Source organism: Miscanthus floridulus, chromosome 6 (genome assembly GCF_019320115.1).
Source record: "Miscanthus floridulus cultivar M001 chromosome 6, ASM1932011v1, whole genome shotgun sequence".
In the NCBI taxonomy this organism is placed as follows: domain Eukaryota; kingdom Viridiplantae; phylum Streptophyta; class Magnoliopsida; order Poales; family Poaceae; genus Miscanthus; species Miscanthus floridulus.
In genome coordinates, this window is record NC_089585.1 from 137307021 (window position 1) to 137327427 (window position 20407).

The following is a 20407-nucleotide window of genomic DNA, read 5'->3' on the forward strand; positions in this document are numbered from 1 at the left end:
TTTCTCTTCTCCGTTTGCAGTGCCTGAACTGTTGGCTAATTTTCCCAGTCCCTGCACATCCAAACTAGGCCTGATGGGCAACTTTGCAATAGCTCAGCATTAGTGTCATTTCACGAATGTTCACACTCCCCGTTTATAAGAAAGACGAATGCTCCGAGTTGTATTGTTGCTCATGCCAAATTGGACTGCACTGTTGATTTTTCAGATGCATTTGTCAAATGTCGGCATTTATATTTGCAAACTGAACAATACATTACGTAATCACAGCAAGCATCTCCGAATCGGCATGCTCGTTCCAACCCTCTCTTTGATGCATTAACAATTCAACAGCCAGCATCACAATGGAGGTGAGAGGGAACATATGTGCAGCACTAGCATCTGAACATTACTGATTCGTGATGCTATTATACTATACAAATCATACACTGGTTCACTGGGCACTGAATCCTCGTGTCATTCGACAAACCAGGCTGCTTCGACAATACGAGATTACCTTTGAGGTCCATCTGATACTGCAATCTGCTGTAGTCCATGACGATTCTGCAGGAGCTCCAGTCTTCTGCATGCATGCTGACGCCAAGATAGTATATATGGTCACGCACGCTGTTTCCAATTACTGACCTGAACACCGAAAAATGCAAAAACAAATATGGAAAGCACCCATAAGTTAAAGGGAAAATTTGAAGCCTGCCATTATAATTGGAGATGGACAAAAGTAAATGCTAACAATGAATCTGTTGTGTTCTTTCATCTGAGAGAGATAGAGGACCTGCAGCATGTAGGGTCTTCACCAGAATCGTCGCAGATCTTTTCTACAGAGTACACTAGGGTTCCTAATCCAACATTATGGACCCAGACCTGAATAAATAAACAATAAAGTATATGAGTCTAGGGGAGCATACAAACAAGGAATGCCACATATCTGTAGAAGTAGCAAAGTACAATACCTCTCTTGGGAAGTGATGGTAGGTCTTCTGTGGGAAGAATGCGAAGTACGGTGGCAGGTGAGGCACGATATCGTGGGCATGAGTAACTCGAATTGCTTGAGGCAAGCATGTCTTGAAATAAGAAGCAAATGCAGCATTGCCAATGCGGGGCTGCCCAAACGTCATCAATTTTACGCCATCCAAACCGTAGTTCACCTAAAAGAACATAGACATTTATTTTTGGGTGTAGAAGCTAAACAAGAAGGAAGAAAATTATGGAGAAATATTCTCTTCTTTTTCGGAAACATGGCACTCCCAACATTTTATTTAAAGCTATATTTATGGTAAAATCCTAACTGCTCAGACATGTGGAAGATTATCCGAAACTCAAGACAAGCTTTAGATTGCTAAATGAAAGATGAAGCATTATCCCTACAACAGGCTAACTCGACGCCTGCAAATATTGCCACCGAGCATAAATTTCTGAAGAATGAAGAGAAGCTTAAATAGCATATGCTTCGGGCAAGGTTCAGTACTCACAACAAGATCGAGCGCACAAAATGAAGCCATAGCTCCACCCATTGAATGCCCCGTGATCATGATTGGAATATCTCCGTAAGCTTCCCTAGTCTTTTGAATACCACTGACTACTCCATCACGTAGTGTCGTGTTGTGGTAAGCAGCATAAAACCCTCGGTGCACCTATAACCAGGCAGAACAATAGTATGAATTGGGTTTGCCACAAGTGCTGTTTAAATATAATCGTTAAGCTATACTCACCATTGCTTCAGGCATGCCAGGGTAGTCAAGATCAAGTTGTTTCCATAACAAGTCCTCTATCCAATTCTGGATGCTGAGAAATTGGACAATCAATATAGTTGGGGTAACAGAGTACATTTTATACATTGCACACAGATACGACAAGTTGTTAACTAAAGGTCAAAGTACTTCTAAAAGATAAATGTATACGAATGAACCATAGTAGTACATAATGGGTTGATTAGTGCAGATTTGAAGTAGCGGAGTTCTGAGTTGAGATGAGAATAGCATGTTTAAGAACTAAGCAAAACAGGATATGAGCTCAGTACCTGTTCTCTTGAGTTCCTCTAAAAACAACGACGACGGCAGTTTATATCGCTGGCAAAACCAACATATGCCTGCTTATATTCATTAAAACACAGGATGAGTATACTATAATGACAGGGAGATAATGGTACTGAAGTAAAGCAAGTAGAGAAGAACCTGCAAGCAGTTCTCGACATCTACAATGATCTCTATCATCTCGAACCCCTAGGCCATCCAATAAAATTCCATAATCTATCTCCAACATTGCATGGGGTGGGGCAACAAAACTCAGAATGCACATGAGTGGTAGTGAAGGTTTACCTTGATCAAGTCACCGCATCTGGCACATGTCCAAGTAAACAATTCTGTCAAATCAGCAGTATAGATCTGCAAAATATCGTAATGTTTAACTCCAAACACAACACAATAAAGAAAAGGCACAACCCTAAATAACTGTGGCATATTTCCAGTATGAATTTTGAGGAAACAGTTTAAGAAGTTGAATATTGAGGAAGAAGTAGGGGGGGGGGGGGGGGGGAAGGTAAATGAACTTACTGCAGCAGCATACTCCACAAGTATCTGGGCAAGAGTCGAGTTGTATATGGTAGTGGAAGGGTTCTGTTTGATCGTAAGTTCTATTTGACAAAAGCAAAGCGTACAACAAAGTTTCATTGCGAAATTACTGTGGAGTAATATGGAACACGATGAATACTTGGAGACAAACCAACTAGCAGAAAGAAAAGTATGTAACATGGAAAAATAAAGGAAAAAGTATAACTGCATAGAAAATTTTATTTAAGTGGGCATATGTTGACGTCTTTGAATCAAATCTGTACGCAACTGTTGCTTGTTAGAGTGAAACTGACTCTGAGTAGGCTACAAAACCATACCGACAAGACACGGCTCCAACGTTGTCTTTCAACCTTGAAGAATCGAAATGCAAGGACAATGCAAGATTTTATACTACTAAAGAAACCTGAGATCGAAATGCACAAAACCTGAAGAATCGAAATGCAAGGACAAGGCAAATTTTATTATACTACGAAAATGTAGCTGCCTAAAAGCATTGGCAGAACATGTGTCTGCATAGCAGCAGGATCGTTTGCTGCTAATTTATTTAAGCAACCTTTGAAATCTAAACGCCTTCCCAGTTCGTTTAGAGAATCCTGAGAAACAGACGCACTAAAAGCATCTCATATGTTCTTTGCACATGGTTCCTTTTTTTTTACAGCTCCCACTCATAGCAAGTATACCCAAATTAAGTAAAACAAGCACCTCTAAATACAGACGACGAACATCGCGATAGAACATTGCGGAACCAATAAAGAGAGAAAAGGAGTAATTGCTCTCACCTCTGCCGGAGCAAACAGCAAGGAAGCACAGCAGAAGCGCGGCCGTGAGCAACCCGCGGCGCCCCATCCCCTGAAATGCTGAAGCCACAACAGAGGACAGGACAGGAAAGCCAAGCGCTCAGCCGAAAATCACGACGAGTTCCACACGAGGGGCAGCTGAAATTTGGGCGGAGATTAGGCGAACCACACCGGGGTCACCTTTCCGGAGAGGCCCGAATCGGCGGCGCCCAGCCCGCCCAGGCCGAAATTCCGCCGCGCGCGATCGCGGGGCGAGAGAGATCAGTGGATTTGGTGAATCCAAACTTGCGCGGAATCTTATTCTGACACAAGCAAGCGAGAGCAAGCAATCCGAGCCGGTCTGAGGCACGGGAACAGTCGGGAAGGGAGGGCGAGCGAAATCAATACTAGTATGGTGCTATGATATGATATGATTATATAAGAAATAAAATAAATTAGGACTGGTGATAAATTAAGGGAGCGAAGCGAGACAGAGCACGAAACCGCGATCGGTGGTGGTGTTTTTATACAGAGAAGACAGGGGAGGGAGGGAGGAAGAACAGTAGAACACTGCGTTTGGGTTGGTATGACGAGGATGGATGCCCCGCTGAAGCTTATCGGGATTTCGATCGGGGTACGTCTCCATCGGAGACTGACCCACGATGAGGAAAGGCTGTACCAGTAGTAGATCTTGCTGTTCACCATTGATCGGTCTGTCTCCTGCACAGCACTGCACTACCGCCAGCCCAACAACTCTCACGCACAGTGTTCTCAAAATTTCAAATGAATGTGATTTAGATACTAATTCTTTAAATATTTGCTCCGATCCTAATTACGTTTTGACTTTCCTCGATATATGTAGATTTTGCTCTACACTTAGATATACACTATTTTTAAACAATGTATCTAAAAAAGCCAGAACGTCTTATAGTTTAGTTTGAAACGAAGGGAGTAATATTTTTAGGCCACTAGGATAATCTTAAGGTGTTATCTTAGTCTTCAAACTTGCCACGGTGTATCCTCTGGGTCAAAATGAGTTCCGACTTCCTCATATGAATGCTACAGTGGCGAACCCAATTCCACGCCTTTGTTTCTACCATGGCGACCATCCAGCTAGCGAGCATAGCTTCAACCTTGCGTGCCTTCGCTGCTGAGTATTAAGGACATTGTGTCCTTTGATGTGGAGGAAGATAAAGAGCATGGAGATCAGGAGTGTCTAAGATTATACCCGCATCTTCATGTGATAGGACTTGTTTGGATTTAGATGACGCAATGTGACGCCTTCGATGACTTAAAAATAACAATTTTAACTTAGATTACATCTTACAATATAAGGACATAAATACATTTTAAGAGTTTAAAGATCCAAATAACACCGCATAAAAAGTTTAGTGACCGCCCTTGCATTTTACAAAACCACACAATTATTTCTCAAGAGGTAGCAAGGCAGAGGACATTGATTAATTCCATATTACCTCTAGAATGTCTAGCTCAAAAAATGGTAGATCTAATATAGTTATTTGGTAGTTTGTATTATAAATCTTAATAAAAAAATAATTTAGCGCTATACTAGAATCACATCATTTGTAGGTGTGAGAGAGTAATAAGATTAAGAAAATATAATAGCAAAACGTTAAGAGCAGGTGAGCAAGCGTGCGATGATGGGAACTTTGAGGTGAACGAGGTGAGCGTTAGCCATCAGCCTCACCCAGTGGCCTGCCTCGCCAAGACACCAAACAGATTATTCCGTTTGAATTTCCCTCCTTTCTGAAAATCATTCCGTTTTAATTCTGTTTGAGCATGCATATGCAAAGCAATGCAACGCAACGCAACCGTGCACGTCTATCTATCAGTTTGTTGGGGGTGGTTATGCATTAGCTCGACGTAACTTGATCATGTGGCAACCACCACAAATTTCAGAACCGATCGATACCTTTTCCTTTCCCTAACGTTCTGAAAACGAGGCCTCAGCTTTGATTTGATCTGTCTTCAGGTTAACGGTACATTAGCTTTTAAATTTGTCGCTACATGTTTTTATTTGTATTTTCTCCGATACATACACTATGCTAATATAGCTCATCTTACTACTCCAGTACTCCGTCAAAGTTAACATGCTTCTGGAATCTGGACAGAGAGGCCAACTTCCTGGTCGTTTGGACTGGTTTAGCTTATAAGTCACTGTTGGCTGGTTTGGCATGAGAGAAAAATATCGTTTATTGGTTGATAAGCCATGGCTTATAAATCAAATACGACCAAACGAACAGTGTAGCTACACGCACGTACACGTAAGTCAATTGTATAGCTTGAAGCAATTGGATCGTTACACTCATTTGGTATTATAAATACGGAGTATATATTAATAGTTTTGTTCAAGTTTTTGCAAAATTTTCTCTTATGCCACGTTGATGAGTTCCACGCAGAGGATGACAATAATGAGAAAATAATAGTAATTGCGACGCCTTGATACTGTTGGACACACGAAACGGTGCCGTGTTAGGCCAGTCTCACTGTAGGTTTTATGGAGATTTTATACACATTAAATATGGTAACACATCAGCAGAAATAGAGCTTTTGCATGTTTCAAAGAAAAGATGAGCGAGCAGTTTCCAAAACGTTACAAATCGGATGAAACTCCCAGGGAGCCTTCGTGTTTGTTTCATCCCATTCCTGACTTCTTCTTCCTGAGGCCGCTGCCGGAGGTGATGGCAGCCGCGAGCGCGAGGGGATGGCGGCCGCGAGCGCGAGGGGAAGCCGGGCGTGGACGACGCTGCCGCTGCCAGAGGGGATAGGCGGCCGCGAGCGCGAGCGCGAGGCCGGGCGTGGAAGCCGCCGGCCGCGGACGCGAGCGCGGGCGCGAGCTCCGCCGAGCGGCACTACTACACAAATGATTAACCACGACACCCCCCGATGGCCTCCGAGGCGGGCGTCCATTTTAGCCCGCCACGGTTAATCCCGCGATTTACCGAGGCGGACATTTTTTATTTATCGTGACAGGCTCTTTTGCCCGCCACAGTAAATTTATTTACCGTGGCGAGCGTCTTAAGATGCACGCCACGAAAAATACTCTATTAACCGTGGCGGGCGTCTTAAGATGCCCGCCACGGTAAATCGATTTACCATGGCGGGCATATTATAAAGCCCGCTTTAAAAAATAAGGCCCAAACTCTCAGCCCAGAAGAAGCCCATCTCAGCTTTTCTACTGGGCTCGTATATAAGTGGCACTTCACTTGTGAACCCTAGCCTCAGTCCACATCCCTAGCCGCCTCCCTCTCTCATCCCCGACTCACGCGACCGCGCGCCTCCTCCTCTCTTCCCTTCGCCGTGCGCCACCCCGCGACGGCAGCTCCCGGGTGCTCGCGCGGCGGTGGCCCTCCGAGCTCGCACGCGGCGGCGACCCTCGGAGCTCAGGCGCTCCCTCCCTCTCTTCCTCCCTCGTCGGCGGGGGAGGCCCCCACGGCGCGGATCCACGACGGGGGAAACGCAAGGAGGCGGTCATGGCGTGGTTCCACGGCTGTGCAAGGAGGTGGTGCCAGCCCGGATCCACGGTGGACCCCTCCCTTCCCCGTCGGCGGTGGCGGTCCCTCCCTTTCCCGTCGGTGGCCTCCTCCAAGGGCGCGCGAGGCCTCCAGACGGCAGATCGAGGGCGTGCGGGGCGACGGCGCGCGCGGGACGACGGCGACGGCTGCGCCCTCCTCCTCCCCCACGGATCCTCCATGAACGATGACGGCGTGGGGCTAGGGTTTTGAAAGCTCTAGTTTGGTTTTGGTTAATTGATGAAACCCTAAGTGCTAACCTAGTTTATCAAAGTGATTATGAGATAGGTAGCACTACTCCAAGTGATGAAGCAATGACGAAGACCATGACAATGGTGATAGCATGGTGATGATCAAATGCTTGAACTTGGAAAAGAAGAAAGAGAAAAACAAAAGGCTCAAGGCAAAGGTATAAAATGTAGGAGTCATTTTGTTTTAGTGATCAAGACACTTAGTGAGTGTGATCACATTTAGGATAGATAGCCGTACTATTAAGAGGAGTGAAACTCGTATCAGAATGCAGTTATCAAAGTGCCACTAGATGCTCTAACTCATTGCATATGCATTTAGGATCTAGTGGAGTGCTAACACCCTTGATAATATTTGTGAAAATATGCTAACACATGTGCACAAGGTGTTTGCAAGCTCGGCGGAATTCGACGCTTTTGGAAAAATGAAATGTCTATTTTCTATTGCGCCGGATGCAAAATTCTTGGTGGTTGGCACATTTGAGTAAGGATGAAGAAGTTAGAGTTGAAATGGAGTTGGTCGAAATGATGCTGGCGTCGGTCTACTGACCGGACGCTGGGTCACTCAGCGACCGGACGCTGAAGGGCTGCGTCCGGTCGAGCTGTCAGACGGCACAGTCGCTAGGGTTGAGCACCGGACGCTGGTCTGCGTCCGGTCAAGATGGACCGGACGCGTCCGGTCGAAAAAACATGCCTCGGGGAGCTTACTGGAAACGACCGGACGCTGGGGCTTCAGCGTCCGGTTAGTTTTGACCGGAGCGTCCGGTTAGTTTTGACCGGAGCGTCCGGTCAACTTCGTAGCCGTTGAAATCTGACGAACAACGTTTGAAGCTGGTGACGCGTGGCGTCCATCGGGCGACCGGACGCTGAGGGCCAGCGTCCGGTCAGTATGACCGAAGCGTCCGGTCATAGCGCGTTTTGCCCAGTGAAGGGGTATAACGGCTCTATTTGATGGGGGCTCTATTTATAGCCCCATGGCTGGCTCAAAGGATAACTCTTGCACATTTTCATTGACATAGCATCCTTGTGAGCTTAGCAAAAGCCCTCCCACTCATCTCCATCATTGATCCATCATCATTGTGAGATTGGGAGAGAATCCAAGTGCATTGCTTGAGTGATTGCATCTAGAGGCACTTGGTATTCGTGTTGCGCTGCGGATTTCGCTTGTTTCTCTTGGTGGTTGCCACCACCTAGACGGTTGGAGCAGCGTTAAAGGATCGGCACGAGTTGGTGATTGTTCGTGGCCGCCTTCAGTGATTGTGAGGGGAGTTGTACCTTCCCCGGCGGAGTGCCGAAAGGTAACTCTAGTAAATTGCTCGTGTCATTGAGTTACCTCACTCGTGGGTCGGTTCTTGCGGTGTCCTATCGTGTGGACGAGGTTTGTGAAACATCTCTTAGCCGCCGAACCACCAAGTGTTGGTCGACACAACGGGGACTAGCGTGTTGGCAAGCACGTGAACCTCGGGAGAAAAATCGGTTGTCTCTTGTCATTTGCATTCTCCCGGTGATTGGCTTGATCTTCATCTTGTGATTGGTTCATCCCCTACACGGCGGTATAATCACCCTACTTACTTATTTACATTCTTGCAAACTAGTTGATACAAGCTCTTTAGTATAATTAGAATTGAGAGCTTGCTTTATTATTTACATTCATCTAGTTGAGCTCTTTGGAGTAGCAAGTTTGTGTGCCTAAGTACTCATTGCAACTAGAATTGTTGGATAGGTGGCTTGCAACCCTTGTAGAGCTAGAGCAAGTTTGCATTACGCTATTTGTCATACTAATCAAATTGCTCTAGTTAATTTGTAGATTTTTAAATAGGCTATTCACCCCCCTCTAGCCATATTAGGACCTTTCAGGTTTCAAATCCAGTGAGTTCATCTCCCTCTTCCTCTCCATCTCCCTCTTCCTCTCTCCATCTCCCTCACTCCTCCCTCTTCCTTTCTCCAGATCCGGCGACGGCGACCTCTTCCTCCACGGATCTGGTGGCGGCGACCTCCTCCCCCACGGCGCGGCGGGATCCGCGAGGAGGCGTCGGCGTGGTCCCCTGCGAGCGACTGGCGAGGTGGTGGCGGCCGTGGGAAGCCCGGATCCGTCGCCGGTGGGCTCGCCAGTGGGCTTGAGAACGGGCTCGCTGGCGGGCTCCTGGTTTTTTTGTTTTTTTAAAAATGATTAACCGCAGCGGGCATCCTAACATGCCCGCCGTGGTAAAAGTATATTTACCACGGCGGGCACGTTACACCGCCCGTCGTGGTAAATCGATTAACCGCGGCGGGCAACGCCGCCCGCCGCGGTTAAGCCACGATTTACCGTGGCCTCTAGGCCACGGCGGACGGCTTTGCCCGCCGCGGAAAACCGAAAACGCCCGCCTCCGGTAAAGTTTATGTAGTAGTGCGGAGCTCCGCCGGCCGCAAGCGCGAGCGCGAGCGTGAGCTCTGCAGGGCGCAGGTGCGAGCTCCGCCGGCCGCAAGTGCGAGCGGTGTGGACGAAGATGGCGAAGCCGCTGGTGCGCATGCTGTGGAACTCCGGGACGCCCCGGCCGCTGCCGGTGATCTTGCAGAGCAGCCCTGGCGTGACGAGCACGAAGAAGAGCGTCGCGATGCATCCTCCATCTATATATATTTTATATATCTGCATCGTCGCCGGCCGGCGGCCAGCCGTCCGCCGCGGCTACTATGTCAAAGCACGTGCGTTTACTTGACCTGATCCAAATAGAAGTGACCGCTTTCGTCGGTGAGCGGAGCCTTGCCGGCGGCGTGGAAGAGAGGGAAGAGAGAGACACCGGTGGGACCCACGAAATGCTAAAATAACCTATGACACTGTGCTATGAAACTATGTAACGAGAGAGAGATTTGTTTCATTTCACGTCTTAACTGAAAGGCAGCGCCGGTCCTGAGTTTTCACAGACCTGGAGCGAAACTGGCATGCAGGGCCTCTCAACATAAACATAGTACTAGTAGTAATAATACTTAGTAGATTTTTTATTTAGTAGATTTGTAAGCTTGTTAGAGTTTGGCTTAAGACGAACTAAAAACAACTTACAACGGAGTAAAACCTGCAACTTAATGTCTTAATGATGAGGAAACGCTCAATGAATCACATAAACATCCTCATGAGATTAGGCTTGCTGTGGCCTTTGGCTGTTCCAATCGTTGATCTTGCAATAAACACTAGGGCCTTGTTTAGTTGGCGATTTTTTTGGGAAATGGTACTGTAGCACTTTCGTTGTTATTTGGCAATTAGTGTCAAATCATAGTCTAATTAGGCTTAAAAGATTCGTCTCGTGAATTTCGTCTAAACTGTGTAATTAGTTTTATTTTTTATTTATATTTAATGCTTCATGCATGCGTCCAAAGATTTGATGTGACGAGGAATCTTGAAAAATTTTATAAAATTTTAGGAACTAAACACTACCTAGAAATGACTCGTGGATCCCAAATCTCAGTTCTAAAGATTGAAAGATTAAAAGATAGATTATAGTGCAGTAGGGTAAGTCGGCAACCAGCACGTATCTACCAATATAAGCAATATCCAAGTATTGGTGGACGATGCTATGACGTCCTCTGCTCAACTATATAAAATACGTATACAGAACACATACCTGCTGGCCACTAATGGGCCCCTTGGCGTCAGGGGCCTGGTGCGTGTGCCCCGCTCGCCCTGCCCCAGGGCCGGGCCTGCTGAAAGGTGAAACCTTGCATTGGCCTTATTATCATTGCAGTGGTCTTTTGACATGGTCCGACCGATCGAATGCATCCGCATGCAGTTACAACTTTTAACTGAGTTTTGACATTGGATCGGTCCCAGGTGCTGCTACGCTACGTCGCTACCGACGTGGGACTGATGCCACCTTGATTTTCTCTTCTGTTTCTTCTTTATTACGTATATAGAAAAATGATATGTTAATTTGTAGCTAAAAATAAAACACTGGCATGGGCATGGAAATTCATTTTTTAGGAGAAAGGGCATGGGAAATTCATGTCACATGGACATAGGTTCCTGGTGGGGATCGCTGGACCTAGAAGAGCAGTCCTAGGGAAAGGTGGCAGGGCTCCAAAGATCTTTTTTTTTTGAGCTTGGACTTCCCAGTGTACAAGTTATAGTATTTATACTCTACGCAATACTCACACCATCATACATACGCACATCCCTAGAAACTACGACTTATACACCTCAAACGTTTTTCTAGAGATCACCGAAGCCACACCAATCTCGTAGACGAGGGGCATGTCAACTGGGATTTGAAGACAGATGGGTGGCCTCCACGACGGGAGCGCTCACCACTGTGCTACAAGCGCGTTGGCGGGCTCCAAAGATCTGGTCTCAAATCTGCCTAACTACAGGCCAGAGAGCACATCAGCCTTTCACAGACAGTGGGTACGGCGGAGAAGAAGACTGGCACGAGTGCGGATGTGGATGCGGAAGGTGACGTGTCCGGAGCACGCGGCCGAGGGCGTTTTTGCGGAAGGGTATTTTCATCTTTCGTCGGTTTTAACTGTCTTTAACTGGGTTGGAACATCTACTGGGATTATCTAGTTCCCATTAGCTGAGAGATCTTTTAGCCGCTAATGGAATGAACTGTTTAGATCCAGCCTAACTAAAATCTAGCCGGTGGATCAAACAGGTCTAATTACATATAGAAAATGATATGCTAAATCGTCGCTAAAAACAAAACACTGATATGGGCATGGAAATTCCTGTCACGTGGACATAAGTTCTTGGTGGGCTGGACCGTTGGACCTAGAAGAGCAGCCCGAGGGAAAAGTGGTCGGGCTCCAAAGATCTGATCCCCTACAGGCCAGAGAGCCCATCAGCCTTTCACAGGCAGACAGTGGCAACGGCCCAGCGTGTCCAGTGTGGTGGGCCAGCTCAGAACAGCCTTCGCACCACCGCATCGGCCCATTAGAGGCATGGACCGCTGGCTGAAAGTGACGTCGGAAATTCGAAGAGCCTTTTACCTGGTCCTGAAAAAAATGCATCTTTCTTATATGATCTTTTTTTTTACTTAACTGTACGGTCCCAAACCGAAATTTTCTTGGCCTTCCGTCTTTTTTTTCGCTACTGTTAAGTCAAGAGTAAAATGATCATTTTACCTCTGGTAAAAAAATAAAATAAAATACAGGTCCTGCAATTTGATCTTTCATGAATTTGAGCTAATGCTCCATGTATTGAAATTATAGGGAATCAAGACAAAAATACATTGTGATCTGAAGTCACGGTGAACTGAACTTTTATTCGTATCAAAAAAATTCAGCAAATGCAGAGTCTTGTTAAAAAAACATCATTGTTCTCAAATCTAATACAAGATCATGAAATTGACTCTAATCAAACGCATCATCACCAAATCGAAAATAAGCCTGCGGCTGCCGCTGATGCAGGCTCGTTGCTGCCGCTGATGCATGGAACGCATCAAAATAAGCATGCGGTTGTCGCTGATGCAAGCTCGTTGCTGCTCCTATTTGGACGCGCGGCCGCACTTGCCGTCCACGCGAGGCCTCCCCTGCTGCACTGTACAGGCTCACCGCCACCGGCTAAGCTCCCTTCCCGGCGAGGCCCCCGATACGGCCTCATCTCCAGACGAACTCGCCATAGCCGCCCGCACTCGCTGCTCTCCTGCGCACAGATCCGATGCGGGATGGCGCCGGGCTGCTCGCCGTCGCTGGAGGTGCTGCCTGCGGGAGGGGCCGCCTGGTGCCGCGCCGGGCTGGCCACGCTCGCTGGAGGTGGCCACCGCCCCGGACCAGCCCCGGCCACACGCGCTCCACCAGCTGAGCGGCGGCGCTTCCGCCTACACCACGGCGGCCGAGGGTGGGAGTGGGTCCGGGCGGAGCTGGATCAAGCGGGAGAGATTCCGGCGGCGGCGCCCTCCCCATTCGCTCGCTCGCTCGGTCTCGGTCGGGAGTTTTTTTTTATCACGTCTCGGTCGGAAGTTTTGCCTCGGTCTCAAGGCAGAATAAACAGAAGGGCAATTTAGACATTTCGCGTATCTATAAGTGGGGAAACAAATAGAATACCCCAATAGAATTGACGAAAGGCCATAAAAGGAATGAAAGTTTGGTTTGGGACCATACATGTAAGTTCAAAAAAAAAGAGATCATCCAAGGAAGATGCATTTTTTCCGGGGCTGCACAGGTAAAAAGCTCAAATTCGAATTATCGGATGGTTTGCTTAGACATAGCATGATATGAGCTGACAGGACTTTGACATAAACTTTGTCATGACATGAAGAGGACCTGTTCCTTCGGTCCTCTTTTATATGATTTCAACAACAACAAAAAAAAAAGCGTGCACATAGAATGCATTCGACCTCACCTACTCTATTCCTAGAGGCACATCGAAAAAATTAAGCACATCTTAGAAAATACGAGACAACTTAAAATCTAGATAAACAAATTCCATCTTAAATAACGACCTTGTTTACTTCTAGTAAAGCTATACGCTACTAACCACTCACACAATGAAATACTGAGGGCATTGCAACCATAACCATAGCTCACACCTCTAACAGAACCGAACATCCTCAACCTAACTAGCTAACCTCACTCTGCACAAATCAACATTTTTCATCAAGTTAGCAACAAATGCTTTGGAGATGCAACATAATAAATTAGTGCGACTTGGCTTAGCTTGACCTCTTCTATTGGTGGACTTGACTCTCATTTTCAGTAGTCAACATTTTTGGTTTTTATAGAAAAAACATTTAAATGAATCAGATTATTACTCGTCATGCGACACTTTACTAAAACTCCCCAAAATAGATCGCGACTAATATTCTCGGAGTATATTTATATATGAAATATCCTAAAATGGACTTGCAAATAAAAACCACGACCGACATTATTCCACTTAAGCACCGTAATGAATGATCACGATTTTTAATTGCAATTGGGAACAATATGATTTTTTTTGCACAAAACTCCCTGGAAAAGTATAACAGATTGCGAAATAGTGCTTCCCCGCACTATTCCCCATGGCTGATGCCTTCTCGTCCGGCGACGGCGATGGCAGCTCCCGTCGCGGCGAGTGGGCTCCCATTTCTCCTCCTGCTCTCCCTCCCCTTCCCAGCCGGGTTCCGCGCCGCTGCGCCCCCGTTCCTACAAGTTTCTCATCATGGATATCATCATATCAAGGTGGCTAACCTGCCACGGCGCTACCACCTCAGAGAAAGGGGGGGTAAACAAGGAGGAAGAAAGTGTTCGTATGGATTGCTGCGGATTAGAGGATCACAAGGTGGAGGGATATGGGGATTAGATCGAGGGCGAGTTCGTGGACCATTGGTTTCCCCAGGTGATGCTACGTTTGGCTGCTTTGGACTACTTTATTTGTCCCCACCTCAATGCTCGAACCATGATTTTTCTGCTCCAATATTTTTCTCTCTTATATATAAAATAGATCTGTGTTTATCACGACACATAAGTAATTGTTGACTCTTGCATCATCGGATCATGCTAGTATAAGTTTTTGTTTCCTTCCTTTTGACACTAAAGTAGCACAGACTGAACCTCAAAAAAAGATGTAGCACAGACTGATCATGCAATTCATGAACCGAGACGAACTACACACACTCACCCCTTCAAAATTGTACACAAAATCCTAGGCTCAAAAGGTTTTGTGAAGATGCGATGGATTTTGGTGCCTTAAGTTCTCTTCCCTGATTTGACAGAATATTGGACACAAATAGATCTTGCAGAAGGCAACTCAAATACGAAATCAACAAATTTGAGTAGTCAATTTAGCAATAACTTTCGGATCAGGTTACAGATCAACCTTTTGCAGTAGGCACATTGATAATAATAGAATGCTTTACAACTCAGCATAATTTATTTATTTCATAATTTGAACTTGACTAAAATCAATATCGATGCCTAGCTCGGTGCTCATCTCCTATTCACCCCAGCACACCTCAGAAGATGATCCTCCCTACCTTGAAGCTCGAAGGCATGGCCCCATCCTAGCAGTAAGGGTTGTAGACGACGCAGCGCTTGCGCCGGGGAGGTGTGCACAGCATCAGCAGCAGCAAGGCGAGGACGACGGTGACAAGCAGCCCCAGAAGGTTGAACCCTGGCTCATCATCTTCCTGGCTGCAACACAGCTTGCCCATGTTAGCTGTTACAAAGGGAGGAGCGATGAGTTTTTGGTAGGATGGGGATGAAGGAGGCGAGGGGGGCAATTAAAGACTTCTTGGCTGTGGAATTTCTTTATGTCAACGACTGTGGATGGAAGGTCTTTCTATTCAATGGTATGTCTGATATGAATCTTCTTTGCTTTCGGGCTTTGTTTTGTGGCTGTGTGGGGCTAGTTGTTGAGGCATCACTGTCCACTTTTCCATGTTGTAGTTTAGTTTTCTTCTTCGTCCTTCTGGTTGAAGATGAGACAACTCACTCAACCAATCAATTCCACACCAACTAGTACCACTACCACCCAATCAGGATAAAGTTTGTTACAGGGCTACAGGCACATCAGTAGGAATGTTATATGATCTAACTGGCATCAGCTTACTGCTTTTTCTTTCAGTATATCCTGGTCAAATTCATATTCTTCTGACCTGCACTTTCATTATCAAGTGTTAATTTGATTATATTGGTACCACAATCAACATTGGTAGCATGTGCTGATACTGGCGGAAGTTTAAGGCCATGATGTCTTCAATAATTTGCTTTCTTTTTCCAGTGTTGCGCGTATGGTTTTATTCCTCAAATTTGCTTCATTCACAGGACACAGTCAGATCTATCAATAGCAAATTATATTGTGGCTGGTGGGCCGTCAACATCAACTTGAATTCTGGTAAGCACATCATTTGTACTTTAATTAAGAGACCTACCCAGCTGTTTCGACTGTATCATATCATGTCTTTTTTTGCGAACTGTATCATATCATACTCTCCCTCCATTCCAAATTGTAAGTCTAGATACATAGTAAAAACTATGGATGTAGAAAAGCCAAACCGACTTATAATTTGGAACAGAGGGAGTAGAATACTAACTACAATCAAGTACCCTTCCTCATGTTGATAATGACTTTCAAAAATGTCTACCCAACTCTTGATGCATCATTTTGCTATTAGCATTTGTATATAATTTTTTGAATAAAGACAAGACAACCTGTCTAGAAAAGGACATGCTGACTTCGTTTGTTGTTCTATATGTCCTTGATTTTGAATAATGCAACAAACTCATCAAAAACTACCTACCAACTACATTGAAACCACATGGTCAGTATAGATTTGCCTAAAATGGTATTTTTAGACAGATACCTTAATGCTGTATTACACAGAATGACAGTCACTCTATCAATTCTGTAAGTATGCAGCAGTAAGAAGCACATATAGAACACACATGCATGCACAACCTCTTTGACTAAAAGGAACAGAGCATGTTGAACATTCAATGACGCATACATGTTATCTGGTATGGTACATCATTTTCAGTTCAAAAAGAAAGATGCACTTAGAGCAGCAGCCTTTTCATCATTGTTCTCCTTCTCTGGGCTCAAAAAGACGACGCACTTAGAGCAGCATCCTTTTCATTATCGCTCTTCTTCTCTGGGATATCCGAGTCAAAGAGGTTGTGCAAACCAATGGGTTCTTTCCCATCTGATTCCCCTGCACATGGGACAAATGGTTTTTATGCCAGTACTTAATTCGGTACATGATGGTAACTCTAGAGCAGAATTATATAATTGCTTGCATGTAGGGAGTGATGGTGTCATCAACAAAACAATTGTAAATTAAGGATAGCAGCAGAAGACTTATTACTTTGGCCTGATCAATTAGCGTGAGTTCATGCCAAAATAAAAGAAATGTGTGGTTTAATATGTAGAATGGCACAGTTAACAGTAAGAAAATTCAACCTACCATCCTCGTCTCTCAAAGGTGCAATGGATTTCCCCTCATCTGGCTCTTTGGAGACACTCTCGTCTTCCTCCTCAACCGTGTTCTCGCCTACTGTGTCCACCCTCCCCTCCACTTTGAATTCCTCAATAACTTTGGTTAGCACCTGCTCAACAGCAGTAGCATCTGGCAGATCTGCCTCATTGGTTACCTCATTATCTTCAGAAGGTTCAGACTGTCCTGCTGCCTCCTCCTCAGCTTTTGTTGCACCATCAGCTTCGGTCATGGCCTCCTCATCTTCAGAAACAGTAGGCTCTGCCAGCTCTGCCTCATTTTCCACCTCCTCATTGTCCTCAGAAGGCTCAGGTTTCTCTTCTACCTCCTTCTCCTCTTCCTCCTCCTCTTGGGCAGCCTGTAAGCTGAGAATTTCGTTGTCCTTGGTCATCGGGGAAGCTGCAGAGGCAACACTATCGTAATCCTTGGTCGCAGGGGTAGCCACAAAGTTAATACTGTGACCATCCTTGGTCACAGGGGCCAATGGTTTTGCGAAGGTGACACTGCCATCCTCCTCAGTCACCATGGCAACCATGTCGTGGTCCTTGGTTGCTGGGGCAGCTGCAGAGGTAACACTCTCATCATCCTTGGTCACAGGGGAAACTGGTACTGCAAATGTGACACTTCCGTCCTCCTCGGTCACCATGGCAACCATGTTGCTGGTTGTGGGGGCACTTGCGAAGGTAACACTTTCATCGTCCTTGGCCTCGGTTTCATCTGGTATTGCGAAGGTGATGCTGCCATCCTCCTCTGTCACCATGGCAACCGGGAAGGTGACACTGTCATCCTCCTTGTTCTCCTCAACATTGCCGTTCTCGGTCGACGCAGCCTCATCATTCTCCTCGGTTGCCATGTCTTTATTGTCACCCCCATTTTCCTTCTCAACGGCTGCCTTAGTCGATATTTTGAGCACACCATCCTTCTTGATATCTTCTTCTTTCTCCTCGGTAATGACATTCACATCCTCAGTTGATGACATGCCAGCCTTCTGATCGGCGACCACTGCTTTGTCCTTGACGACCTCATCTTTCTTCTCCTTGGCAGCCTTATCGGTCAATGCTTCTTTGCCCTTTTCAACGGTGACCACTTCTCTAGCATCCGTGACGACTGCTTCATCCTTCTTGATCTCGACCTGTTTCTCCTCCCTGATGGCATTCGCCTTCGAGATCGCGTTGCCCTCCTTCTCAGTGACAGCTTCTTTGTTGTCCTTCACGACCTGTTCGGCCTTGTTGTTGATCCCTTCCTCTTTCTTCTCCCCAATGGCTTTCTCTTTCAATCTGGCTGCCTTGTCCTTCGTCTCAGCGATCACCTCGCCATTGGCCTTCGCAGCGGCGGTGGAGGCATTGTTGGATGGCTGAAGCACACGAGACGATGGCTGGGTGGCGTCGACGACGCTGGATTTCCTCTTGAATCGGTTGCATCTGCTGCTGCCGGAGTTGCCGGTGGCCACCGCTTTTTTGGAGCCACCGCAGCCCATGGTGGCTCAAAGGATGAGAGGAGAGAGCGTCGGAGATGCAAAATGCAACGAGAGGACGAGGAACCAATATGGGGGGGTCTGGGATTTGAGGCAAGGAGAAGTCGCAGGAGATTAATTAGGGTCTTGTATGCCACGTGCATGCATGAATGGACAAGTCTCGTGGGGAAAACGCATGCATGCATGATGTGACAAATTTAGGGAAACCGTAACCAAACAAAAGTTTTTGTTGAAGGGGTTGCGACAGGTGTGCTAGTTGTCTAATTGCAGCGCATCATTGCTGTAAAATTTGCTTCGTTTATAGATTTTTTTTTATAAAAAAAAACTAACTTTGTGCCTGCTGTGTGATCGTTGGGCTCGGCTGGCCGGTCCGTTGCTATCCTTGCTGATCCAAGAAGGAAGGGAACTATTCAGGTGCTTCATTGTCTCCCCTCCCCTACTACTACTAATATGCTGACAGCTTTGATACAAATGTTGACCGGGTAGAGGCAACACCACCATGTTTTTGTAGATCACACAATACCGGCGACAACTGAGGCGCAATTAGTCATGTGGTGAACCAAGCTTAAGAGTGCAAAACACTTCCCTAGAATGCAACACTAATTAAAGACCAGTGGTTGAGGCAGAGACCAGAGGATGAGATGAGATGGAGCTGCTATTGAACGGCAGGTGCATGCACAGCTGCCAGTCCTGAATCTTGATCGCCGGTCTATAAAATCCTCCTCCACCTTGAGCTAGCACTGCATCACATCAGTCCATACACTCACCTGCACTGGTTCACACTCTTCAAAATTTTGTGGCCTGGGCTGAGTTTTTGTGCAGCTGTGGACTGTGTGGTTAGGCAGCTTCCTGTCTTCGTGGGCGGTCGAGATGGGTCCTCATGGACCTGGAGGCCCAGGGTGGGGCCCACCTGGAGGAGGCCCTGCAGGCTGGGGGCCGCTGCCTGGTGGACCGCCTGGTGGACCTGGTTTCTGGGGACCTGGCTTTGGAGGCTTCATGGGATCTTGGTGAGCTGAATATTTAACTACTGTAGCTAACACCATTCCAATCCTTGCATTTGTAGACCGAACAGAACTGTCCAATCAGATGCTGCTCAATGCTTTAGTGTATATTATATAAGATTCTCAGCATCTCTCGTTTAGTTTTTTTTTTGGCTCGTGTTAGCCTGAAAAATTTTAGGACCCTGATGGGCTATGGTTCTTGTACTGCTGTGCAGCTTCTACGTTCTCTGCTGCTGCTGCTTGCTGCAGGACTGCTGCCCGCCGTTCCTCGGACACCCCGGCCCCGGCGGGCCGCCGCCCTTCTGAATTCTGATGCCGATTCCTGATCAGATCCTCCACGTGAAATAATGTATAGCTTGCAGTAGTGCTGTACCCCGTGGTCCTCTGCAGAGCCCATTAGGTTGAATGGATTTCCGTTTGCAGGCCGCTGTGCGTGCCCATCCTTTGTATGCTCCCTACTTTTCGTTGTACTCCGTATTATATATGATGAAGACTGTTGAAAATCCAATCAGGCTGGCTCTTACTACATCTTGGTATCTTGACACGAACTAAACGGTCGCGATTCGTGACTTTCTTGGATTTTCAATACACTGAGTGCCTCTATAGGCCAGCAGGATATTAGACTCAAGTTAATTAACTACACAAAATCAATAACTGGAACTAAACCAGGTGTAAATAGTCACGCAACAGATCAATACCGATTCAGGACAAGCGAATCCAGCAAACTGTAAAAGAAAAGCTTCGGCGGATGGAAGAATCCCAGGTTAGTCTACAAGGCAGCAGGCATCTTTTGGGTGGGTTCTATACAACGCGAAAAAACTGTTCTATACATACAGGCAACCCGCAACTGGTAGTTTAGCACTGCTGTTATGTGCAAAACCATATGATGTTCTGAACTAATAATGCTAATAAATTCATCTCTCCAACATT

General features: G+C 46.4%; 1 protein-coding gene, 1 long non-coding RNA gene and 1 pseudogene across 5 annotated transcripts; 1 reads left to right on the plus strand and 2 right to left on the minus strand.

Annotated features, from left to right (window-relative positions):
- Positions 1-389: 389 nt before the first annotated feature.
- LOC136459814 (probable feruloyl esterase A) lies at positions 390-3907 on the minus strand (annotated as a pseudogene).
- An 11324-nt stretch (positions 3908-15231) lies between these two features.
- On the plus strand, positions 15232-19985 carry LOC136457086 (uncharacterized). Of its 4 annotated transcripts, none has more exons than XR_010759647.1 (5): positions 15232-15358; positions 15834-15903; positions 18872-18890; positions 18988-19483; positions 19693-19985. It is a non-coding gene; the product is annotated as an uncharacterized lncRNA (long non-coding RNA). The 4 variants fall into 4 exon arrangements; XR_010759648.1 differs by having other exon boundaries at positions 18875-18890; XR_010759649.1 differs by having other exon boundaries at positions 15336-15358; positions 15790-15903.
- On the minus strand, positions 15887-18772 carry LOC136457083 (uncharacterized). Its single transcript, XM_066457124.1, has 2 exons — positions 16973-18772; positions 15887-16720 (listed from the first exon to the last, which is right to left on the minus strand). The coding sequence occupies exons 1-2, from the start codon at positions 18477-18479 to the stop codon at positions 16608-16610; spliced, it is 1620 nt and encodes a 539-aa protein (XP_066313221.1). The 5' UTR covers positions 18480-18772; the 3' UTR covers positions 15887-16607.
- Positions 19986-20407: the final 422 nt, after the last annotated feature.